Source organism: Heterocephalus glaber, unplaced genomic scaffold (genome assembly GCF_053883595.1).
Source record: "Heterocephalus glaber isolate CG9 unplaced genomic scaffold, H.glaber_assembly_v1.0 deba00001561, whole genome shotgun sequence".
Classification (NCBI taxonomy): domain Eukaryota; kingdom Metazoa; phylum Chordata; class Mammalia; order Rodentia; family Bathyergidae; genus Heterocephalus; species Heterocephalus glaber.
Window position 1 is genome coordinate 5,504,677 of NW_028258349.1, and position 25,439 is coordinate 5,530,115.

General features: G+C 43.2%; 1 protein-coding gene across 2 annotated transcripts in view; it reads left to right on the forward strand.

Moving 5' to 3' along the window:
- The window catches only part of Fcrl5 (Fc receptor like 5), a 37,323-nt gene extending 26,191 nt beyond the window's left edge, over positions 1-11,132 (forward strand). The window contains exons 13-18 of one of the 2 annotated variants that reach the window (XR_015443031.1): positions 161-188; positions 1,163-1,245; positions 1,443-1,511; positions 3,223-3,254; positions 3,331-3,968; positions 4,286-11,132. Coding sequence is in view for 1 of the 2 variants with exons in the window: in XM_087190995.1 (XP_087047121.1) it covers positions 161-188; positions 1,163-1,245; positions 1,443-1,511; positions 3,223-3,254; positions 3,331-3,420 (302 nt within the window). In the remaining variant the exon portion in view is untranslated. Of the gene's footprint in view, positions 1-160; positions 189-1,162; positions 1,246-1,442; positions 1,512-3,222; positions 3,255-3,330 lie in introns of both variants that reach the window. The other variant, XM_087190995.1, reaches the window with a different exon arrangement.
- The last annotated feature ends 14,307 nt before the right edge of the window (positions 11,133-25,439 follow it).

Here is a 25,439-nt window from a genome sequence, read left to right on the forward strand (position 1 = left end):
TAGTTTTTTCCCCTTCTACCATCTTCCTTGGGCATAGCTAGGAGGATTAAAACTTCAAGAACAGCAATTCCCAGGAATCTCTCTGTGAGCCTCCTGTGAGTTGTGTCCCTGTGAAGCTTTCCTTGGCTTGAATCCAGTGCCCCTGTGCTTTCTTTTTCAGGAGAAAAGTCTGCCTCTGATGTCTCCAGGTAAGACCTGGGGTATATTCCTGTGTAGTTAATGAAATCCCCACAGGGCAGAAAACAGTGGAGTAATCTGATTATCACCAAGTGCCCAGTTTCTTGGCATGTTGCTGAGGTGGTACCCACTTCAGGTTGCCACCTCCCTTGGGTAACTCAAGGCAGTTCTTAGCATTATCTCACCTACTACCTTTTCATAGGCCCTCTTCTCACATCAAGTGTTAGTTGGTTTTCACTTATTATCTCACATCCTTGTACATTGTACTATTGTTGACTTGGTAACGTGAGTGATCAACTATAAATCCATCCATGTCTTGCAACTATTTTGTTTAATTAGCCTAGAAAGTTCTGGATATGACCAACCTATTCAATACCTATTGTGGTGACAGCCAAGAAGGTGGCACCTCAGAGCTTGATCACTCAGAGATCATTCTGCCAGCAAGAGGTGGTGCCTATGAAGAAGAGCTGCCATCTTGGATCCTAAAGGCTGACTTTAGGACCCACACCGCGGCTCATAAACTATCTTGGGCATGGTAGCAATATCCAAACCATCTAGAGTTCCTCTGAGCCTTTCTGATTACTGATTTATAAGCCTTTGATCTCTCTAAAAATAGAGATTTTGGAGTTTCATTTGAATCTTGGCACTTCCTCTTTCTGGTTACATGGCCTTGATAAGTAACTTAATCATATGGAAACTCCTGTTTTTAGATCTACAAAATGGGGACAAAATAGAACTAGCTCACTATTGTTCTAAGCATTAACCCAGTGCTTGTTGCATACCAGGGAGCCATAAAGTCTGAAAAGCCAGATGATACAAATTTCTCAAGATTCACAACATAATATACATAGGCAATGTTTTATATTTTTGCCTCTGTTTCCAGACTTGGCAGCCATTCTGTATTAAAACCTCATCAGCTGAGAGTGAGGATCATAGCTACATTTTCAGACTTTCTGGAAAAGAGCGCTATTTCTGTATTTCACAGGAGCCCTTCAGATTCTCACCCCCAAGAAACCATCTACCACAATGTACCAGCCTGGATAGAACTGCAGCCAGTATACATCAATGGTAAGGGCAGAGGGTGCTCTGTTTTGGCAGGGGCTAAAGGGTTGGTGTGGGAGAGGGGTGGGGCAGGAGGTGAGGTGGAACTACGTACAGGCCTGGAGGGTGCTAGTCCTTCCAGAGTACAAGCTGGGAGGGGAGGGAGTAGCTCAGAAATGAGCCAAGTGCCTTAGTGCCCTCTGAAACTTCCACTTCTTTCTAAGTAAATCCTAGAGGAGCAGACACGGTTTACTCAGAAGTACGAAGAAACCAAGAGAAGAATAAACAAACAGGTAAGATCTGAGGGAGTCTCTATTCTGGCCAACCTCAACTCTGACAGACAGTATTGCTCAGCCTTCACCTCCTCAGCAGATCTAGACTAACCAGGCACAGACTTAAGCCCCACAGGAGGGCAGAGGTTTACACTGTTTGAGGTCAATCCCACCCCACCAGGCAGTGATGCTTTCTCAGTTCTCTATAGATGGCCCCAGTGTAACCTGCATGACATCATCACCTTGGGCAGTCACCAGCTCCAGTGTCTTCGTCTGTAAAACTGAGCAAGGGTATCATTCCATACTGTCTTAATTCAGACTGGTGTAACAGAATACTCTAGACTGGATGGCTTGAAGAATAAGTGTTTATTTGTTATAGTTCTGGAGGCAGGAAGTCCAAGAGCAAGGTGCTGGCATGGTCAGGTTCTGGGTGAGGGCTCTCTTGTTGGTTTGCAGACAGATGCTGTCTTGCTCTATCTTTGCATAGAAGAGAGATCATCTTTCTCCTGTCTTATTGTATAAGGACATTAATCCCAGCATGTCCCAATTATCCCCAAAGTTCCATCTCCAAATACCATCCCACTGGAATTTAGGGCTTCAGTACATGAGTTTGGACTAATACATCAGTCCATGGGACCTTCCTGTCTGTATTAATTTGTTATTGCTGCTGTGAGAGGTTGCCACAAACTTGTTGGGGTTAAATAGCACAAATTGATTATCTGACATTATTTGTGTGTGTGTGTGTGTGTGTGTGTGATACTGGAGACTGAACTCCAGGCCTCACACATGCTAGGCAATCACTCCACCACTAAGCTACCACCCCTAGCCTCCCTTTTTTTCTGTAAAACCCCTCTAACACATATAAGCCCCCTCAAATTTATATCCCTGTTGAATGTAAACACTACTATCCATGTTTTATATGAGGAAACTGAGGCATAGTGACCTGAAAGGACTGGCCCAAAGTCATATAACTGATAAAACACCAAAATGTCTACCTCTAGAATCTAAACTCTCAGTGAAGCTTCTGGGGAACCCTGATGCTTAAGCAAAAGTAGAGGGCCCTGTCTGGAGGAGGTCATGTTGCACTCTAGCTTGAAGAGAAAATAAGAATATTATTCATCTATATCCTTAGCACTGTAACTTTAGCATAGAGAGAGAACTGTGAGATACATGCCTATGATAATGACAGAATTTATTTATACTACTCAGAACTGTATCTAGCACACAAAAAAATTACTCAGCACATGAGAGACAACAGAAATTATACAGACACAAATATCTAACATATACTGCATGTACCTAAATTCATATATAGTTACAATAACCATACAGTATGATGAGGCACCTGCAGCAGAAGTTGAGTGACTTACCCCAGGCCCCAGGAGTGGCAAGGCAGACCCAGGGCTCAGTTGAAGGAGCCTTGGTCCTGGAGTCTGCTCTCTAAAGCATGCACCGGGCTGTACTGCCTCTTTGCAATACATAATGTGAATCTGAGATCAAAGAACTAACAAAATAAAAGGTAGATTTCCTTCTTTTGGTAGCTTCTGGCAGCTAAGCGTGGGAACATGTGAGGTGAGGTGGAGGAAAGGACTGGTGAGCATGGTGAGGCCGAAAGAGGGGCAGCTGCTGGACAGCAGGGAGACAGAGGGCAGAGAGGGTGGGCCTGGCAACCCAGGGCACAGAGAGAGCCCGTGTAGCCCGCCACAGCTTAGCATACCTCTTCTTTCCACAGCAGCCTCCACACCCAGGAGCCTCAGGGACAAGGTGAGTCTCGTGACTTGTGTGGCCTCCCCTGTGGGCTACTGGCTCTGGCCCTCACTCAAGTGCTCTTTCCTCCTAGGACTCCTCTGTCATCTACTCCCAGGTGAAGGTGGCCTGCACCCCGGCCTCCAGGGCCCAGCAATCGGCCACCTCGGCTCCTCACAGATGAGTTTACATGACCTCCCAGCTGCTGTCTCAACCTCTGCACCTCAGTGCTCCAACGGGGGACAGGGAGCATTGAAGTGGAAAGATTTAAACTCTCCCAGGCCACATGTAGCATCCTTTATGTCAAATATTCTGCCATCAAGCTGACCAGAGCACACAGCCCTTCTGCACTCTCACTCTACAGCCCTACACTAGTGGTACTTTTTATTTAATGATAAATTAGTCCCAACGCAGGCCCTCTCCTGTCTCCTGGCTTCTTCAGTGGGCTCAGCACCTTGGTGGCACCCACCATCTCTCTATGAGAACTGCTTCTCAGGTCTGGCATGGAGGTACTGCTCTCAGTGGGTGCATTTCTCAATTGCCATCGCCTAGGGGCTACTGTGATCCTCCACCAAACAAGAAGCACACCACCCCACCCCAACAACGGACTCATGTTGGGCCTCCCTACAGCAAAATGGTGTTTGAGACTCTTCTACTTGCCTCAGACTCCGGTCAGCAGCTCACACCAGGGTTACTTCTCTCCTGCCCATCTGCCGACATCTACTCACCTAAGTAAGTACGTTTTCCACCCAAGGTCCAAATCTTTCCCAAGTTGCCAGAAGTAACTAGGCCAGGAGCACCCAGGATACAGATGGTATGTATTTTGGAATATAGGAACTGTTTAAATAGTGTTTGACTGAACGTACATATGAATGAATGGGGAAGAAATTATGGTTAATCCAAACTGGCATCTGATCCAGCATGCTCCCTAGAAAGCTTAGGAAGTGTTCTTCTTTCCCCTAAATGAGAAATAAAGAGAAGGAGTTGGGGTAGGAGAAGGCTATTCAGCAAGTTGGAGACCATCTCAAACTTTGATGTGTTTCTTCTAGATTACCTGGAAATCTTTTGAGAATGAAAAATTCTGACTCCACAGGTCTGGGTAGAGCCTGAGATTCTGCATTTCTAATAAGTTTTCAGGTAATGGATGCTGCTGGTCCAAGGAACATCCAGAGAGCCAAAGTCTTTTAGGTCTGGCTCCCTCTGTGTGACTCCAGAGGGGCCATTTATGTGGATCACGCTGTTCCTGAGCCATCTTTCAGTCAGAGTACCCCTATCTGTTGGGGCCAAGAGAACTTCTCTGAGGCATCTTGGATTTCCTCAGCCACCCTGGACGGAGTAAGGTGAAGGCCATCATCTTGGTGTCCCTCACCCCTGGCCTTACAATCTCACATGAAAACAGTGAATGAACACTCCCTCTTCAAAGTAGTTCTCTCCCACCTCTGAGCCAGGAGACACTATGTTACACTCTAATGATGCTCATCACACCTTCTCTTGATTTCTGACTCTGGTGATTTGTATCATGGGGTCATTTCTAAGCTCCACACCTCTGAAATAAAATTCTTCCTAGGCCACTCAACTTAGGGTCTCCACTTACTAGGATCTCCTAGGGTCTTGCTACATCTTACTAGGGTCTCCTAGGGTCTCCACTTACCTGCCTCCCTATTTCTCCAGATGCCATTGCCCTTCAGGACCTGTACCTAGGGGGCGCTCTTCTCCACTCCTAGTACAGCCTTTATGCTTTATCTCTTCCTAGAAGGCGTTTCTTTCCCTGTCACCTTCTGCAGGAATCCTGCTCATTCCCATATCCCTGACACAAATGGCAGCCCCACCAAAATTCAGTGATCTCTCCTTTCGGCTCCTACAGCACTTTTCCACAGAGATTTGGAATTACCAATGTTAATGTCAGGAAGGAATTTAAATTATATGAAGACAATTCTGATTTTGTAGCTGGAAATGGACAACCAGAGATAAGAAGTAACCAGATGAAAATCACAAAAGCAATTAGTGACAGAGCCTAACCTAAAGTAAATCCAGGGGCCTTGGCCCACAGATTGGGTCCTCTCCTCCAAATCGCTCATCTGTTGCAGAGATGTAGGCACTTTTGTCTTCAGCAAGGGTGAGAGAGAGATCCCTGAAACTAAAGCCCAAGTGCATCTGATGGAGATGCAGAGTTCAGCACAGTGCCTGGCATACAGCTGATTTTTTATAACTAACTGTCAGGTTGAATTCCAGTAAGTCCACTTGATGACTACACACCATCTCTACAAATTCATCCATATCCTTATCTGCTCATTCTTAATCCATAGGAATTCGATACATGTACTCAGAGCTCAGTTTTTTAAAATACCAATAAGATCATTTCTATCAGGTCCACCTATGTGTCTGAGGTGATTTTTTTTGTCTTGTTCAAAACTTACATGTCCTGTGGGTACCTTAAACGTAAAAGAAAACACAATCAGCCCCTTCAATTTTTTATCTTGAGGCAGGAACTTGCTGAATTTCTCAGGCTGGCATCAAACTTGTGATCCTTCTGCTTCAGCCTCCCAAGTAGCTGTTACCACTTGTTCTAGTGTTCCTCATCCTTACATCATCCCTCCAACCCACAGCGCAAGACCTGGCAAATCAGATGCTCAATGCTCAGTGAATAATTGTGTTGAAAGGGACTTTTCTTGTTTTCCCAGAATAACACCTATAGCCCCCAAAATGAGTTCAATTGTTGACAGGTATGCCCTTGTTCTGAAGAGGAGCTTCTAGACACATCCCACAGGATTAATTGTGGCTGCACCCACCCTTCAGGGCTTTGGGTTCCTCATTCACCCATTCTCAGATGAAGTCTAGGAGCCATTAAAGGTGATGATGGAGGAGGAGGTCGTGATCCATCTGGGCATTATGTCTTCCCTCCCAATCAAGCCAGAGGACAGCAGTGTTCCTAAATAACCCCTTAAGAGAATGGAAGGTAGTCCCTCACCTCTTGGGAGGGTTTGTTGAGCTCAGGAACTTCCAGACCCCTTCTGCAGTGGCCCCAGAGCCCAGCCGAGTGAGAGGGCTTTTAGGAGATCTTGACACAGTGCTTTGGAGCCTAGGGGTATGAGGGAGAAGCACTTTCTCACCACTCCTGTCAATTCTCCCACATGAAGGGAGCCCCATTGACACCATACTTTTGGGCCCTGTCTTTCCTGACTCCCTCCTTCACTCCCCAGAAGAGGAAGAACTACTTAGCTCCTCGAAAGGTTTAGAAGGAGAGCATGGACCTGCACAGCCCAGCCCCTCTGTCTTTTTATCACAGCCAAAAGCAGCCCACAGGAGCTCATCTTCTCCTCTACCCAGAGTTTCAAAGGACCTGCCTCTCTGGAGAGGTGCCTGCAGCCTCAGGAACATGACTTCATCCTCAAAGCTAGCACACAGCCTTCAAACCTTGAGAAATAGAATAGAGGAGAATTCAGGAGACAAAAGTGCACAACTAGAGTGGAGGCTTCTGCTATAGCTAGGACAGATGGTTTCACACATCAGTAGTGCTTACCTGGCATGGCCATGTGGGCTTTTTGCCATGGCTATTTACAACTGATTTGGAGCTGTTTGCTAGTGCTTTGCTTTTTGGCTACTGAACCTGAAAGGGGAACTCTAAGCCTCAGGGCGCAGGGTTTTGTGGCAGGTTGCTAGAACTTTGTCCTGGGGCTACGGGGCTGGGAATGTACACACTGACCATTGAGCAGTGCCAAGCAGGTGTGCTGGACTGTGCTGGCTGGAGTGGCTGTAGTCACAGCTTGTGCTGATTCTGGATTCTGGATTCCATCTGCTACAACTGCCAGGCAGGGGTCCCAGTTCCTCCTGGCACTTGGGCCTATGACTGAACCGCATCTTCCTTCCATACACTGTATTAGTTATGGTTCTCTAGAGAAAAAGAATCAATGTAAAATACATATGGTTATACAAAGGGGCTTATTTGGTAGGCTTACAGGATCAGAAGCAGGAGAGTCACAATGGCTGTCTATGGGATCAGAAGTGGAAGAATCCAAAATGTTTGTCTGCACACTGGAAGACCAAAGGACCCAGTAGCTATCAAAGGTCAAAGACCTGGAGGTTCACTCTAGAGTCACTGATGGAAGTCTTCATTGGAAGGCTGAAGAAACAGTGTCAGAAGGCTGAAGAAATTGGAGATCAATGTCCAACGGCAATGGCAAAGACTAGAGTTCTTTCAAAATAGGTAAACACTTCACTCTTCTTTCCCTTTTTATTCTGTCCAAGCTATAATTCTATTTATTGGTTGATGCCACCCATATTCAGAGTGAATCTTCTCTCCTCAGTTTGCTGGCCCACATGTCAATCATCCACAGACACACCCAGAATTTACCAACCTGCCAAGAGGTTCTCCCTCAGGTCAAGTTGACATGTCACAATTAACATTCACACACCGTGGACCATATCTCCACCCACCCACTACTGGGCTGACTTGTCCATATGTAGGGAAGTTGACCTTGACAATGAAATACTGAGATCAGTGAATAAACTTTTCTCCTTCCCCGCTCCCAGTACACTGTTCAGAGACGCAAAAGCTTCATACATAGAAGGACATCCTGAGAAAATAAGCAATCACCTTGTGTTAAAACTGTGCCCAAACTAGGAAGACACACCCTATATGACACAAACACATATTCTCCTTTTTTCCTAGCCTCTTCCATTCTTTCTTATTCCTGCTTCCTGGGATTAGACTCATCCATCATGGATAAGTGGCCTAATGTTTCACACTATTTTCCAGGCAACCAGATTTAAGACAGCAGGCTCCATAAGCCTCAAGCCACAGAGGGTTCCAGCCAAACAACAGTCAGGTGGGGCCTAGCAGTCAGATGCCAGACCTGTGGCTCAGAAAGTGGGTGAGGACCTCAGGAAACCAGAAGCCTTGACAAGGTGCCCACTTATCCTTGACAGATGTAGCTTTCCTGAACATCTGTGACCGTAACAAAGATACAACCATTAAAAAAAAATCTTTTCATTAAAGTGTTTGGCTACTGGGAGCCAGAACAGTATTTTCTGCTTTCAGTGCAAGGCAGCTGGGTTCCATGAGAGCCACACAATGTGCTTTGCAAACTTTCTGGTGTGAGGGCCTTACCTAGACAGGCAGGGCCAGATATGCTGACCCAACTAAGGAAGCCTTTCAAAAAAGAAACCTCACACCAGACAATGAGATCCCCCAGCACCCAGGGCTGTTTTCATGAAAGACAATTTTTTCTATGGTGCAGGGTGGGGGGTGGGTGTCCCGGATGATCAGAAGGAGCTTGCAACCTAGATCTCTCACAGACCCAGATCACAATACAGATTGTGTGCATGATAGAATCTAATGCTGCTACTGATCTGACAGCAGGAGGAGCTCAGGCAGTAGCAGAAGCAGGAACAATGCAGAGCAGCTGTAAATACAGATGAAGCTTCATTCTCTAGCCTGCTGCTCACCTCCTGCTATGGGGGCAGGGTCCTAACAGGTCCAAGGTGTGGGGTTGAGGACCTATGTTGTACAAAGGCAGAGGCACTTTCTTCACTGCAGAAATGCAGCTCCTAGGAAAGTGGAACAAGGGGAGAGTGTACCTGAGGAGGCAGGTTTCTTAGATATCATTGAAAGTAAAGAGGGGACAAATCAAGATTAGCTTAGGACAATAACTAATAATAATAATAATAATAATAATAATAGTTCTGCTACAGTCTCCTGGAGATCACCAAACAGTTTCACCCAAAGCAGATCTAAGACAATAGAACAACAGGCTCCAAAGAGGAAATTTTAAAATTCCCCAGGAGAAAAGACAGGCAATTCTAGCGAGCTTTCTGCCCCCCTGATCCAGAATGAAAACCTCACAGTGGCAAAATAAACCTCTTTCTGGAAGAGGTTTCTACCACTTTAGATAAAGTTACAGGACACAGACCACAGACAGATGCAGCAGACTGATATCATTCTAACAGTAAAAATATCTTTTCCATTTACCTCCCTTGTTTCACACACTAGTCTCTTTGGCAAGGCTAAGTATTGAGTTCTGTGAACACAATTCTATTGTGGGTTTTGTGGACATAATTTTTTAGGAGTAAATATTTTAGGCACTTGGGATTGGCTTGTTTTCTTGTCAGGCGTTCTAGGGTCAATGTTGAAATAGTCTGATGTATCTTTTCAGTCTCTAGAAACTTATATAATAAAACACGTCACTTGCTAGCTAAACTCGGGATACTTTGAACATGAAAGTAAATATTGACAACGATAAATTATATTAAGCTTTAAAAGAATTCATGAGATAATTGTTCTAAAAACATAAGAGCAGGGAAAATCTCTGCTTTATAGAAGACAACAGATAATCAACATAGAAGGACTGCTAATATTAGAAAGTCACTACTTAGCAATCTTTTGGTGACAATGTATTCAGATTTCCGAGGGATGTTAAAATCAGAAAACAAGAAGTTGCTGGGCAACAGGAGGTCAGCGTGGCCTCCTTGCATCACCACCTCCAGGCCAGTCATAATCAAATGATCAATTGCAGCATTATTAGTAATGCTAGTGACACACTGTCCCATTGTCCTTTCTGATGTGATACAAACAAATTCAAAACAAAAACGAATTCAAAACGTTCTGACCAATGTTCCTCAACACTGTCAGTATTGTGAAAGATGAAAACAAAAGGACAGTGGGACTCAGGGGGACTGAAGAGACATGACAACCAAATAGGAACCTTGATTGAATTCTGGATCCAAAAAAGCCATAGAAAAAATTTTGGTGACAATTAGGGAAAATTAAATATGGACTATGTATTGTTGTTACTATAGAATCAATAATTCCACATTACTTTCAAAATAGTTTTGGAAGCATTTGAGCAACTTTCAAATAGTTCAGTAGCAATAAGCAAAAAGTATATGTGTATTTGTGGGAGACAAAGAGAGAGAGAATATGATCCCAAAAATTCAATAACTGAGGTTGCTATACTAGACTTCATTATACTAGTCTTTCTTTCAACTTTTCTGAGATTTACAATTTTCTAAACAGAATATTGGTATCAAAGAATGGAATGCATCAGATATTTGGCTTTGAATTAATAGGATCCTTGGGATGCTTACAAAACCTCACCCTGTCCTGAGACCCCTATCTGCACTACGAGTGTGGAAAAAATTCCCAGTTGGCACAGGCAGTGAGGGGTTCCATGGCTGAGTCAGAGCCAAACAAGACACTGAGGACGACTGAGGTTCTTAATTTAAAATATTTCACCTTAATTTCCATAGAAATTTAATATTTAAAATATGATTCTTTCCTGGGGACTTTATTATCAAATTAAGTTTGTTTCAACATTAGAGTATCTTTGTATAGGCCTGCTACAACTGGAGTACTTAATGATGTTGTGAGACCTCATTGCAGACTCTGATAACCATTAAGAATTGCTCGTGAAGTAATTTGGGATAGGTAAAACATCAGAATAAACTCTCAGCCTTGAGTATAGTGTGGCCTGGAATGGACTGTGTTTGGTCCATGGGATGCTTCTTCACATACACTGATAGAAATTTACTCTTGTGATTATGGAAATCGACAAGTCACAGATCTGATCAGCACACTAGGGACCTAGGAGAGCCAATGGCATAGTTCTCATCCAAATGCCATTAAACTTGAGATTCAAGTACAGCCATTTTCAGTTTGCATCTGAAGACACAAAGGCTCTGTCCCTGCTCAAGCAGTCAGGTAAGAGGAGCTTCCCCTCAACTGAAGATCAGCCTTTTGTTCCACTCAGCCTTCAATGTACATAATGGATGCTAATCATTTTATTCAGTTTAATTGCTTCAAATGCTAAATTCATTGAGATATATCTTCACAGAAACACTCAGAATAATGTTTGACCAAATGTCTGGGCACCCTACACTGACATGTAATAAACCATCATAATCATGAAGATGGTCTAAATAATTTAGTTTATTTCTTATGTGATGCAGAACTCTTACAAGGAAGAGGGCTGTCATGGGGGAGTCCTCAAAGAGGAGAGCTCAGCTTCCCTTACTTTTGTGATTAAGAAAGAGCCAACCATTCCAAGGGTATGCCTACTTTCTCTTTGCCTTGTCACTCCACAAAGTCCATCATTCTCTTTGACATCGGGCTGACCTACACAACGTCTCCTAATCTAATTGCACTTCAACTAGCCAACTTTGTGGTCTTTCCCATTCTCCAATACTCTCTGATCAATACTACCCATGCAACAGTGAGCTAACTCTAAGTATAGCTATTTTGATTAAAAGATTAATAAGTATCAGGCATGATGCTAAGGTTTTTGTGTAAATCTTCTGAGTCAATGCTCACAAGCCTGTGCAATAAATATCCATCCCCATTTTGCAATTGAGGAATCTGAGGCTTAAAGAAATTAGTTTAACCCAAGGCCACACATCAATAAGTTGGAGTTAGGAGTGTCTAGCACCAATGTCCATGCTCTTAGTTACTTCACCAAATGTCCTTGATATGTTCCGCGAATCCCATCTCAGCAGAGGTTTCTGTTAAGGAGTATAATAGCATACAGGACTTGGAGCCAGGGAGCCTGATTCATGTAGATGCCATTACCACTCACTATTTAAACTCTCTGAACTCTGGTTACCTCCTCTACAAAACAGGAAGAATAATTACAGCTGCTTGAGTGAATTGCCTATGGAAGGAGATAAGGCTTGTGTAAACACCCACAGGTGTTTGTGGAAGCAGATGGTGAAGTACCTGTGTTCATTGCAAAGCTGTATCACTTTCTATTTGCCTTTATTGGTTCCTCCCCCATCATCAAAGTGAAGCAGGTGCTGAATTGCCAAAAAGATACTTCAGAGGAGAATGAGAGGAAATCATCTGGAATATCATTTTTAATGTCAGAGAAATGGGAAAATTGGATGAGAGGTGTGGGAATGCATATATTTGCATTTCAAAGATTGGCCTTTGTGATTTGGGTGTTATTTGATCATTTTCCACAGAAATAAAATCAAAAGGGTAATTTCCTTAGAGACACTTAGTTCTAAGTTTCTGGTTGGCAAAAGAACCTGTTGTTTGCTCATAAGAAGGTTTAAATAAACACCAGTTCCTTGGGTGAGGACCTAGCATATCATGCAGGTCTAGGTTTCCTGGCACCAGGTTTCAGTCATTAAGAACTGGGATGAAAAGAAATAAAAAATGACAACACTCAGGCCCACACCCTCACCCCCAGCATTCTGCTTCCCTTCCTGTCTCTCTCTCATTCCTGTCTTTTGTGCTCATCCCACACTTCTGAATGCCACATCTGTCTCTAGAACCACAGGGCAAATCCCAGTGGAGAGAGTTCTGGTGTAGAGTCAACCTCAAGGCTGCTGATGAGTGACGGAAGGAATTGGAAAAAGAGAGAAAGAATTGGGTCTGAGAGCAGATCTCCTTCACTCACCTTCTCTCTGTCTGGCCGGGGCACCTTCTCTCAATCAAGGTTAACTATCACCTTGCTTCCTCCAAAATAAGATGACTTCTGTGGGGGAGGCAAGAAGGAAGAAGGTGCTGCACCCACAAACACAGAGTGATGGAGATGTGAGGAGGTCAGGAGGACCTGGCCCAGCAGTGCCTGGAGTCCTGGGACTGATTTAAGCTTTGGGGCTGGGAATGGTCAGAAAGTGCTTGCTCATCTCGATCTCAAGATTCATGATTAGGTGTGACCTGAAAGGCCATCCACTTCTTGTATACTTCTTATACCATAATCCATTCATTGTATCCCTGCTGAGAATCAACCAGCATATACTCAAACACCTTCAGGGCTTGGGAACTCAGCACCCTCAAAGACTTGAATCACAGGAAGTGAGAGCTCAAGGAACATTTGATACAGCTGGTTCAGCCCATGCTGGAGTGGGAAGTCCTGCTTCTTGTTACCCTTCTTGCTAACTCCCTTAATTCCTTTCTGTAAGGAAATCATCTCCCTGGACTTACTAATCAAATCACCTCCACCAGGCATTGCCTTCAAATAGCTGGACCAGGTGAACAATATGATGTAGAAGAACCACTGTTCCCTTCACTGCTGTCTGCTCGTTTGTTCATGAATATGTATTCAGTGTCTACAACTGAGCAGGCACTGTGCTGGGCACTTGGAACATATTAGCAAACAAAACAGACTTTTAAAAATTCCTGTCCTCAAGGAACTAACCTTCTAACAGGGAAAACTGATGCTAAACAATAAATATGATAGATAAAAACTTACGTTGTAATGTAGTAATACAACCTATAGGTGCCATGAAAAAGAAGGAGAGCAGGATAAAGAAATCAGGAGTGCCAAGGGAAGCCTGCAATTACAAATAGGGTAGTCAGGGAAGTCCTCAGTAAGAAGATGGCCTAAAGCAAGGCATGAAGTTTCCGTAGTCCTTTGGACAGCAAATGGATATCAGAGAGAGGAGTGTTCCAAGAGGAGGGCATAAGCCATAAGGTATGATAATGCCTGAGAAGTACAAGGACAGACAGCAAGGAGCAAGGTGGAGACAGGGAAACCAGTTCTAAGACTACCACAAGACCCAGGCAAGAGATGACCATGGTTAGACAAGGGTGAAGTGATGGTGGTGGTCAGAAACTGGGAGAGTGGGCACATTTTGAATATATGGTACCCAGGATTTCCTGACTGATTGGATGCCAAGTACAAGAGAAAGATGCCAAAATAGATGACTCAAGCATCTTGAAGGATGACAACTTCATCCAAAGGTGGTAAACAGCATGAGTAGAATAAGTTTGGAGGAGAAGATCAAGAATGTATTTTGAACAAGTTGGATTTGAGAGATGCATTGGACATGCAAGTGGAGATGTCAGTTGATGAGTATAGGAGAGAGGTCTGGAGACCTACCTGTCAGTCATTGAATTAAAAAAGTGCAGCATGAAATCATCAAAGAAGTGCATAGCCACAGAGCAAGGTTTCGTGACCTCTTCAGGAATATATATTGGCTGGCAGTTCTGAATGGCCAGATGAACACACCAATGCACTCCTCTCCTTCTCCAAATCCACAAAAATATGGTTTTATAATTTAGTCATCACTGTCCTAACAGTGCTATATACATTTTCTCATTCCATCCTGAAATAACCCACAAGGGCGCTGCATTCTGCCCATGTTGCAGAGGAGAGTGCCAAGGGCTAAGATCTCCAAATTGCCCAAGATCACAGGTTACTAAAGAGTGAAGCCAGGTTTTAAATTCAGGAGCCAACTCTTAACTGCAATGCTAATTCTGATGAAGCATGTGCTCCAAAAAGAAAAAGATAAATAAACTTCAGAGATAAAATAAAATCCAAAACAGAAAATGACATAAGACTCATGAAAATGTGCTACTCAGGTGACAACCACACATTAGCCCTAGAAAGCAAAGTGTCCACAGAGTGTCAGGAACTCCATGAAGACTGCTCGGGAGGTATTATGACTTGGATGTGGAATGCCCCCCAAATTCTCATGTGTATAGAAGGTAATTGGATCCTTGGGTGCTATAACTGGCTTGCTGTTAGGAGGAGGGCCAGTTAAAGGCAGTTACTGGCCCGGTGACTGGGTGCACCTCCCTCCCTGGCTGCTCCCTTCTCTCTTGCTTCCTAGCCGGAATGATGTGAGCAGCTTTTCCCTGCACCTTATAGCCAGCTAACCATGGGCTGTTAACATGAGCCAACATAAACCTCTCTTCCTTGAATTCTGGGTGTCAGATATTTTGTCCTAGCAACGAGAACATGAAGAAGATAGAAGGCAAGTCATTTCTACTATAGAAACTATATAAGTAAGTACTGGAAATACAGATCCTTAGCTGTTCTTAGTCCTAAATGATGAGGTGAAGATATAGGAATCTTTGATAACAAATGTAGTAACAAGTAGGATGGCAATTAGAAACCCTGAGAAAAACAAGACCATCTAAGAAAGCTGTGGTTCAACTTTGATGCAAACTAAAGTGTGGAGTAATTGTAGATAATTGATGGAGTGGAGAATAGAGACCCTCATTCATAGAACATTATCCTTTGAGTGCCCAAGGTTTAATTACATAGGATTTTATTTCCTTTTCTGTGGGCTTAATCACAGTATTTGGTTGTATAGTGAATCGTGTTTGCATAATCATAATGCTTTAAATACCATTTGAGGGTTTTTAGTTTTCAGAATCAACCCCAAGCAGAGAACACTTAATTACCATAAACATGCTCAATATAAAAGTGATAATGTAGCTGCCAGAAATCTGGAGGCAGAAAGTGGAGAGAAGTTTACGTGCACTAATTTCCTTGTTTTGTGTAGTGGAGAATCTATAGATTTTATCTAATGATAATGATTAAAGAAAGAGATTTAAGAACACTGCTTTTAAGTAGAAATCTAATCACTAGAAAAACCTACTAATATTACAGATCAAAACCAGGAAATAAAGGAGACAAGAAGAAATTCTTAAATTTTTGGTCTTTCCTACAGTGTAGTTAATAATAGTACTGAAAGTTGATAAATCAAGAATTTACATATATTACCACATTAATATGCTAATTAATGACCAGGTAACTAATAGCAGAATTCATTGACCAAAGGAGTAACACAGGAGCAAGAGGAAGAGACTTTAATTTTGTTGCATGGCTTCATCTGCTGTTTGAATTTTCAAACATAAGCACATGTCCTTTACACACATACATGCTGTTATTTTGTTTTTCTGGTATTGGAGATTGAACCAAAAGCTTTACACTGAGCCACATCTCCAGCACTTTTTAGTTTTTTATTGACACAGCATCTCACTAAGTTTCCCAGGCTGGGCTCAGACTTGAGGTCCTCCTTTCTCAGCCTTCCAGAGTGCTGGAATCACAGGCGTGCACCGCCACTCCCACGTCTTTACACACATAGATGTCTGCAGACAGAGCTGCATCAGAGTGGTTCTTGCTGCACACTGAAAAGTGGGGTTATGTTACATACTGTTATGTCTCACTGGTGCCTAGGCTGGTGCCAGGCTGGGAAACAGAGTCCCCAAGATTGCTGGCTGCTCCTCTTTTTGAGGTGTTGACAATCTAGGCAGAGGACTTAGACAGAGGTCAGGCACAGGGAGGCAAGAGCACTGTCAGCAGGCAGCCCTGGCAACATTGCCTGGGCAGCTGTGGGTGACATCACCATGGGAGAGAATGTCCTGATGGACAAGGTACCACAGAAAGACAGGTCCTGAGCCAACCTGCTTTATAAAGCCAAAGAAGGCAGTGGTGAGGGAACAGAAAGAAACCCAGTGCCTTAATCAGCTTTTCATTGCTGAGACACAATACCAACACCCACAACTTAAGGAAGGAGAGGTTAATTTGGGCTCACGTTTTATTCTATGGTTGGCTGGCCTGAAAGAAGAAACAGTATGGCAGAGGGGCATAGAGGAGGAAACGTTACTTATATCACAGCAGCTAGAAAGCAGAGAAAGAATGGAGGATCCAGGAAGGGAGATATTCCTGTCTAGGTCATACGTCCAGTGACCTGCCTCCCACCAGGCCCCACGGCCCCTCAGTGCACTTAGCTACAGTACCCTAGTGATTCTGTCACCTTTCAAAAGCCCGCCTATGACCACATGAGGCTTTGGGGGACATCTAGATATAAAGGGTAACACCCAGGGACAGAGAAAGCAATCACATCAAGCAAGAGTGAGGGAGCCCCAGCTCCTTAGAGCTGCACATACCAGCTCTGTGGCCTCAGGCAGGGCATGCTCCCCAGCTCAGGGGTGCTAAGGGTCTCCACTGGAAAGTGGGATAATAAAAGCTCCTACCCCAGACAGTTGCCATGAAGACTAAAATGTAATCAATGTTTTTTAAACTGTTTCATTGTTTGGCAGTTTCCTCTAAATTTAAGGATACATTTACTGTACCACCCCGCAATTCCACCCTAGGTATTTACCCAAGTACATGAAGACCTACATTTACACAAAAAAATCTATACATGTACGTTTTTAGCAGTTTTGTTTATAGTCACAAAACTGGAAATAACTCCGAATGGTAACTGAGAAATAGTAAACAAAATGGTCATATAATTCCCATACAAGGGAATTCATAACAGAATAAAGTCTTGGTACATGCAACAGTGTGAATGAATCTGGAAAGTATTATGCAAGTTAAAAGAAACCATCCTCAAAATACTACAAAAGGCATGATTCCATTTTTATAACATTCTTACAACATAAAACCATGTTTAAGATGTTTAAAATGTTTAAGATGTGACATGTTTATGTACCCATTCCCCAAGATGGATATAATTATTATGAATTGCTAACATATACTAAGAAAAAAGGAAACCAAAAAAAATTGTGGGATGTATAGGAAAACTGGTTGGGAATAAGAACTCTAATCCTAGAAGGTGGAATCAGACTGTACCCATACCAAATAATACTCAGAGGTCTATTTCTTTAAAAATTGTTCTAGTCTGTTACCCATAAGTAGTGATAAAGTCAACTGGCTAAAAGAAGTCACATGTTCAGAAATAATGCCAAGAAAATAAGTGATTCTGACTCTAAGGAAACCTCAGTGTAAATGCAGCCTCCTTTCCAAAATATTCTGAAGTGAAATAAGTGCTTCGTGGCTCACACCGGGTGATAACCAGCAAAGATTCTGCACATGAAGCACTGTGTGATGGTTATGAACTCAGCAGCTGCTAAACCTGTTTCTGGCCTGTCTCTCATCTCTTTACCTGGCCTTTCCCACTTTATGTCTTCCTGATCCACCTCCTCTCCCCATGTATCTTCACTCTCCTGCCTTTTGTTCTACCTCCTCTGTGATCTCTGAGATGCCCTTGGGGACCCTTGCTTCCCTTCCCAGAGCCTCCCTGCTTTTCCTGGTACACATCTCAGCCCAGATTCCATCCACCTCTCTAGCTCTGCTCTCATTTCCCCACTCTGAGCACAGTCCCGCTACCAGTTCTGCTACCTTATTGGCTCCTGTTCAGAAGTCGGATCTCCTTGCTTTCTTAGTCCAAGGCCTCTAAAAAGCAGAGCCCGAGGGTAGGATTGCACACTGGCTTTGATGTGGATGTGCTTCCCCAAGAAGGTGACAGTGTGAAATGAGAGAGGAGAGGTAAGGGAAGATGTGGAACAAAGTGATGTGATGCTCAGAGCCACTGCGTCACAGCAAGTGACTGTGGAAGAAACTATGGAAGGTTAGCAGCTGCTCAACCCTGGAACTTCTGAAGAAGAAACCTTCACCGTGGAGCTGCCCACAGGAAGTGAAAAAAAGGAGAATTTCCTGACTGGTTCCTTCTCTCTTCTATTGTTGTAGGTTCCATTTTGCCTTCCTCTCCCACAAAAAATATATTGAATCCCAGCCCCAGGACCCCAGAATGTGACCTTAGTTGGAAAGAGTCTTTACAGTCATGACTGGGTTAAGATGAGATTGGTAGGGTGGGGCCAAATTCAACATGATGGGCATCATTAGAAGAAGGAAAACTTTGGACAGACACAGATAGAAGACAACGTACAGAGACACACACAAGGAAGGAAGGCCCTGTGGAACATGAAGGCAGGGACAGGAGTGATGTGTCTACCAGCCTAAGATCGCCAGGAAGGAGCCTCACAATAGGATTTCTCTCACTGCTCTCAGAAGCAGCCAACCCTGACAACACCTGGATTTCAGACTTCTGGCCTCCAGAATCAGGAGATCTAATTCCCTAACAAAACTCAATAAATAGAATTCCCTTAATCCAAAGAAACAAATTTTTTTCAAATACAAGATGGTTAGGGGAAAGTGAATGGTGATTTTTTTAATTATATACATGATTCAGCAGTAAAGTTTAAACGTTTTATTGTTTTATGCTCATTAGTACATGTTTGCTGTATATAATGATTGCATTTATCTTGGGGCATTGATATATGTACCTAACAAAACTTTTTAAAACATAAACAGCATGCAAGGACTCAGTTTCCATGCTAAAAAGATCATTGTGATATCAAGGGAGCAATTTTGTTGTTCTCTTCCAATTAAAAAAAAAATTAAGAGATTTCTAAATTTTTTAGCAAAATTCAAACCCCAGGTTAATGATTTTGCTTTTGACAATTGCTATCTTCCACATCTGAAGCAAGCCCTGCCCCACGCCAGCTCCCACTGTGGGTAGACAAATATTCCCCACACCTTACACAAGCAAGCGGTCCCTTATACCAGTGATGGCAAACCTTTTAGAGCTTTCAACAATACAAACAGCCCACTATGGCAAGCGTGCCATAGGCTCGCCACCACTTTCTTATACAAACAAGATTCGGGCCACGACCTCCCCAGCCGACTGGTGTGTCTGCCTCATCCTGCTACTTACTACAGGGCCTGCAGACCCCGAGGTTTTCACAGAAATCCTCAGCACCTAAGCTGGAAATTACATCTGTAAGAATTACTGAAGTTTCTAACTTGCCTATTTTTGGACCCTCCCGTCTATCCCTATCATAAAGACCACTGAAATCCTAAAAACAAAGGGGCAAGGCTAAGCAGGCACATGGGAGCTGAGTCCAAAGTGGGCATCAAGGGAATGGGAGCAGATTTGTGAGGTCACTGCCTCAACGCAGGAGGAGTCTCCAGGATCTGCTCTCATCCAGGGCTGTTGAGAATCAGTAGCTCTGCATGGTGGTTATGACTGGGACAGGCCACGAACACAGGACAGGGACACATCACATGCCAGGCACAGGAGTCATGGCAACAGCAGTGAGAACAGAGTGAGGCGGCCTCAGAACCCTGAAGGCAGGCATCCTCTTGCATTGTTCTCCAGGAGAGCTGGGGATAATAAGCATGAGAGCAAGATTTTCCGCATTGGGAAGGGAAGCACTAAATGAAAGAAATGAAGCTTGAGGAAAACACACAGCAAGCAAATACACGACGTCCTAGTTGATCATTTCAAAACTGCCAGACCCAGGGCTGGGGATTTAACTCAGTGGTGACATGACTACCTTGCAAGCAAGCATAAGGTCTTGAGTTCAATCCCTGGTACAAAAACAAACAAAAAACAATAAAAAGAAAGGTGAAAACAAAATTGCTAGAGCTAGGTATGATGGCACACACCAGTGTAATCCCATCATTCTGGGACGCTGAGGCAGGAGGATCTTGAATTCAAGCCCAGGCTGGGCAATTTAACAGACTTAGTAAAACTCTATCTCAAAATTTAATGAAAAGGTGGGAGCCAAGGCAAAGGGACTAGGGATGTATATGTAAGATGTAACTCTGTGCTAAGGTCCTAGGTCCAATTTCCAGTACTGAAAAAACAAAACAAAATAAAAACCACTGTGCCAGGTTACTGGCTCCTTCCCAAAGTTTCCAGCTGCCTCAGGCCCTCCAGCCCACCCATCTCCAGCAGCTCTCTGAAGAAACCATCATGGAAAAGACAAACCAACAAACTCAAACATGGTAATAAAATACGGTCACAAGGACTTGAAGAAAACTGCCGCAGCCCTTGGTAGAGCTGAATAATGATACAACATAAATTCCCTTGGGTCCTTTGGGGGCCAGCCTGCTGGTGTCATTATGGAGATAATAATTACGTTCCTGAGGGAAATGCCAACTTTCTCACGATTGAGGCAGTCATAAGCTTGGAAATCTCTTGAACTCCCTATTTAGATGCAAAAGGCCTTTGCAATATGTTTTCTAGATTAACACCATATTCTATCCCTTGTGAAACGCTGTTTTCACAGGACTGCCAATCTAAGTAATAAAATGGGTTCTTTCTTTTAAAATAATTTAAAAATCACTTTTAAAACACACCAAAGCACTGAGGACAGGGACCAAGGACTTAGCTCAGTGGTCCTGCTGCCCGCTTTGTAAGGGCAAGGTCCTGAGCTCTATCCCTGGTACCAAAAGAACAAAAAAAGTAAAAACTAAGGACAAATGACAGGAAGTGGCCTCTGCCTGGCAAATGAACACAAGATAGTCTCAATCCACAGCAAAGACAACCACTTTGCCATTATTGCTCGCACGGCTTCTTTAGAAAGAATTTATAACCTCCCTTCCCATAACTGGCTATTGCACCGTCCTGGCCAGCCACAGGTGATTGCACAAAAGCCCTTGGTGAAATGATGGGAAGATGGAAAGATGCCTATCAGTATTAATGCCTCTAAGGGCATCAGCTTGCCTGAGCACATGTGGAAGACTTTTCCCCCTGTTAGCCACAAGCTGGGTATCAATATGCCCAGTCCAGCATAAGCAACTCTGTGCTAAAGGGAAAAGGACACAAATGAAAGGGCTGAGCAAGTGCTTTCCTCAAAGCCCAGAAGCATCCAGGTTAAAAAAAAAAAAGCTGCTGAACAGGGCGGTGGCTGGATAGGGCAGCAAAGAGGCCCAGCGTTTCTAGGTTTCATTAGTTCCTTCCCTTTTACCCCATGCGAAGAAACTAAGATGTTCATCCTGGTGGGAGAAAGGATGCTGTGTAAAGATGTGTGTGCTGGGGGAAGCGGTGGGAAGAGTGCAGGAGATGTTTTCCTTACATCACACACTTGTTTTGTCAGCTGCGATGGCTGGAAGCATGGAGGGGGATGTGGTCGAAAGGCCTCAGGCTTATTTACAGCAGGTGTTTTGCTAACTGTCAGCCTTTGTCATCTTGGCCATGGCTACAGCACATGGGTCTGCGAATTCATTACAAAAAAGGCCAGCCAAGTATCACTAAAGATCCTAAATGTGGCCCCCACAGTGTTGTCACACTGCCTATGTCCCTCAAAGTCACTAGCCACTTCGTAGACCACAAGCCCCATTCACAAAAAGTCTGTTTTCCAAAAGCAAATGGGAGAGCTGGGGATTTAGCTCAGTGGCACCGAATCTGCCTCAAAAGCACAAGGTCCTGAGTTTGATCCCCAAGACTGTAACAAAATAAAATGAAACAAGACAAAAAAAACCCAACAACAACAGCAACAACAACAACAACAACAACAACAAAGCAACTGGGAGTCAGTGGCTGTCCCTACCACCTACTCCAGAATGAAAACCATCCAGAGCACCTGGACATTGTCTGAGAGCTACCTGAACTCTTGAAAACCAGCAAACTCTTAGGAGGGAAACTGATGAGCAGTCTCCCGCCTGTCCCCTGGCACCCTGTCACTAAGAGTCAAGTGTTTCTGGAGAACATTCTCACACTGCAGGTCAGCAGCCTTTTCATCTTTCACCAAGGTGAAAGTTCTCTCACTGAAGAGCGATCTTTGCTCTCCTATCTCCAGTATTACCACTCTCACAAAGTTCAGTACAGAACCTCTAAGCAATGCTGTTTATGACTGCCAGGCAGTGTGCTAAGCTCAGTCACTAGTTGTGCAACCTACAACACACATCACCCTCAAAGAACGCACAATTGACATTTCTAGATTTGCTAATTTATGTTTCTCCATGACATAGAACTTCAGGTCATTCATGAATAGTGAGAACAACCGATTGCAGAATTCTCCACGGTATTGCAGTCTTTACGATGGCCTCTCCTCAGCTCCCCTCCCGTCACTGTTCACACTTCTTGCCCCAGACTCCAGGAAGGAAGTCCATGTGGGACCAGACTGTGAGAAATCCCCTGTCAAGCCCAAGCAGGCCACAGCTGGGTATTTGGGGTAAGAAACCAAATATGGAGAGGGTAGCCAGGTCACCCAGCACAGCATGCAGGGAGGAAAGCCCCTTCCCTGTACAGCACAGGTTGAGGGCCTGTAACTCAGACTGTGCAGCCAGAAATCCAATTCTGAGGAAAGGCCTCAAAGCATTGCTGAGAAGGGCCCTGAAGAAACCATTCTTCTTGGACATCTTCCCAATTCTGGAGACCCTAGAGGCCCTCACATTGTTAATTTATCAGGATGGCTTCTTAATTGAATGAGAATTCTCTTATTCTGCCTCTATTCCCGAGGTCTGTGGGAACCATGTCAGTTTCTGTTTTGTTTTTAATATTTCTTTTGAATTCAGGTTCTTCTTATCTCAGAATCACATATTTTGTTAAGTTTATTGGTACATTTTAGGTCTACAATACAGTTACATTCATCATTGGGATCTTGTACCTTTCATGAGTATCTTGGTTCTTACTTTTTCCCCATTCCCCTCCCCTCCCTTCACCCCCTCCATCCCTCCCTATTCACAAAGACTTTGTTTCCATTTTTCCTTTTCTCATATTTTTTTCTTTTCCCTTCTTCCCTTTCCCCTACACCTCTCACTTTCCCTACTACTTTAGACCTTTGCTTCCTATTTCAATTATCAATTATACATTTTGATCTTTATTTACACTTTTAGTTTTTCACACTAGAGAAACTATTCAATATTTACACATGTGTGTCCTATTTATTTCACTTAAGAGTATGGCCTCACTGTGCATCCATTTAGCTATAAATGTCTCTAGTTTCTCATTCTTTATGGCTGAGTAGTACTCCATTTTATAAAAAAACCACATCTTCTTTATTCAGTCTCCAGTTGATGGGCACTCGGGCTACTTCCAAGTTTCAGCTATTACAAATTGTGCTTCTATGAACATGGGTACACATATATCACTGTGGTATGATGCTTTCAATTTTGGGGGGAAGATACCCAGCAGGGGAATAGCTGGGTCAAATGGGACCTCTAATTCTAGTTTTTTGAGGTATCTCCATACTGATTTCTACAGTTGTTGCACCAGTCTGCACTCCCACCAACATGGAGAAGGGTTCTTTTTTCCCCACAACCCTGCCACCATATGTTATTGGTTGATTTCATGATAGCAGCCATTCTTTCTGTGGTGAGATGGAATCTCAGCATTGTTTTCATCTGCATCTCTCCAATGACCAGTGATGTTGAACATTTTTTCATATGTTTATTTGCTGCTTTTACTTCTTTGTCTGAGAAATGTCTGTTCATTTCAGATGCTCAGTTTTGGATTGGGTCTTTATATTTCAGGGGGTTGATTTTTTTTGAGTTCTTTATACATTTTAGATAGTAGACCATTACCTGAGAAACATCTGGTAAATTTTTTTCCCACATTGTTGGTTGTCTCTTAGCTCTGTTGGTGGTTTTTCTTGCAATGCAGAAGCTTTTTAGTAAGATGAGATCCCAGTTGTTGATTCTTTCTGCTAGTTCCCGTGCTACTGAGGTTTTGTTCATAAAGTCTTTTCCCGTGCCAAGGTCTTTGAGAGTTCTACCTAACTTATCCTCCAGCAAGTTTACTGTTTCTGTTTTATTATTTAGATCTTTAATGCACTTCGATCTTAGTTTAGTGCATGGTGATAGGTATGGGTCTAGTTTTAATCTTTGGCAGGTTGAAATCCAATTTTTCCAACACCATTTATTAAATAATCTATCTTTCCTCCAATGAGGGTGGTTAGCTCCTTTGTCAAAGATGAGATGGCTGAGTATGTCTGGAGTTGTTTCTGCATCTTCTAAACTATTCCACTGATCCTCGGGTCTGTTTCTTTGCCAGTATCGTGCTGTTTTTATCACAGTAGCTTTGTAGTGTAGTTTCAAGTTGGGGATTTTGATACCACCTGCCGTGTCTCTGTTGCCTAGAATTACTTTTGATATTCTAGGTCTCTTCTGGTTCCAAATGAATTTTGGGATTGTTTCCTCTAGCTCTATGAAATACACTGTTGGGATTTCAATTGGGATTGCATTGAATCTGTATAGCAGTTTTGGAAGTATGGCCATTTTCACTATATTGGTTCTTCCTACCCAGGAACAGGGAATGTCTTTCCATTTTCTTATATCCTCTTTGATCTCTTTTTATAGAGTGCTGTAGTTTTCAGTGTAGAGTTCTTTTGCTTCCTTAATTAGATTGATTCCTAGATATTTCATTTTCTTGGATGCTATTGCGACTGGAATTGTTTCCTTAATTTCTCTCTCAGTGAGTCTGTTAGTTGTGTACAAGAAGGCTATTGATTTTTGAGTGGTGACTTTGTATCCAGCTACTCTACTGAATCTGTCAATTAAATCTAGAAGTCTTTTGGTGGAGTTTTTTGGGTCTTCTATGCAGAGTATCTTATCATCAGCAAATAATGACAGTTTAACTTCTTCCTTTCCTATCTTTATTTTTTTATTTCTTTCTCTTGTCTAATTGCTATGGCTAATGTTTCCAGAACTATATTGAACAGGAGTGGTGATAGTGTACATCCTTGTCTTGCTCCTGATTTAACGTGAAGGTTTTCAGTTTTTGACCCTTTAGTATGTTGGCTGTTGGTTTTTCATAGCCTTTGTCAGGTTGAGATAAAGACCATCTATTCTAATATTCCAATATTTATCATGAATGGGTGTCGAATTTTGTTGAATACTTTTTCTGCATCTATTGAGATGATCATATGGTTTTTGTCCTTGTCTCTGTTAATATATG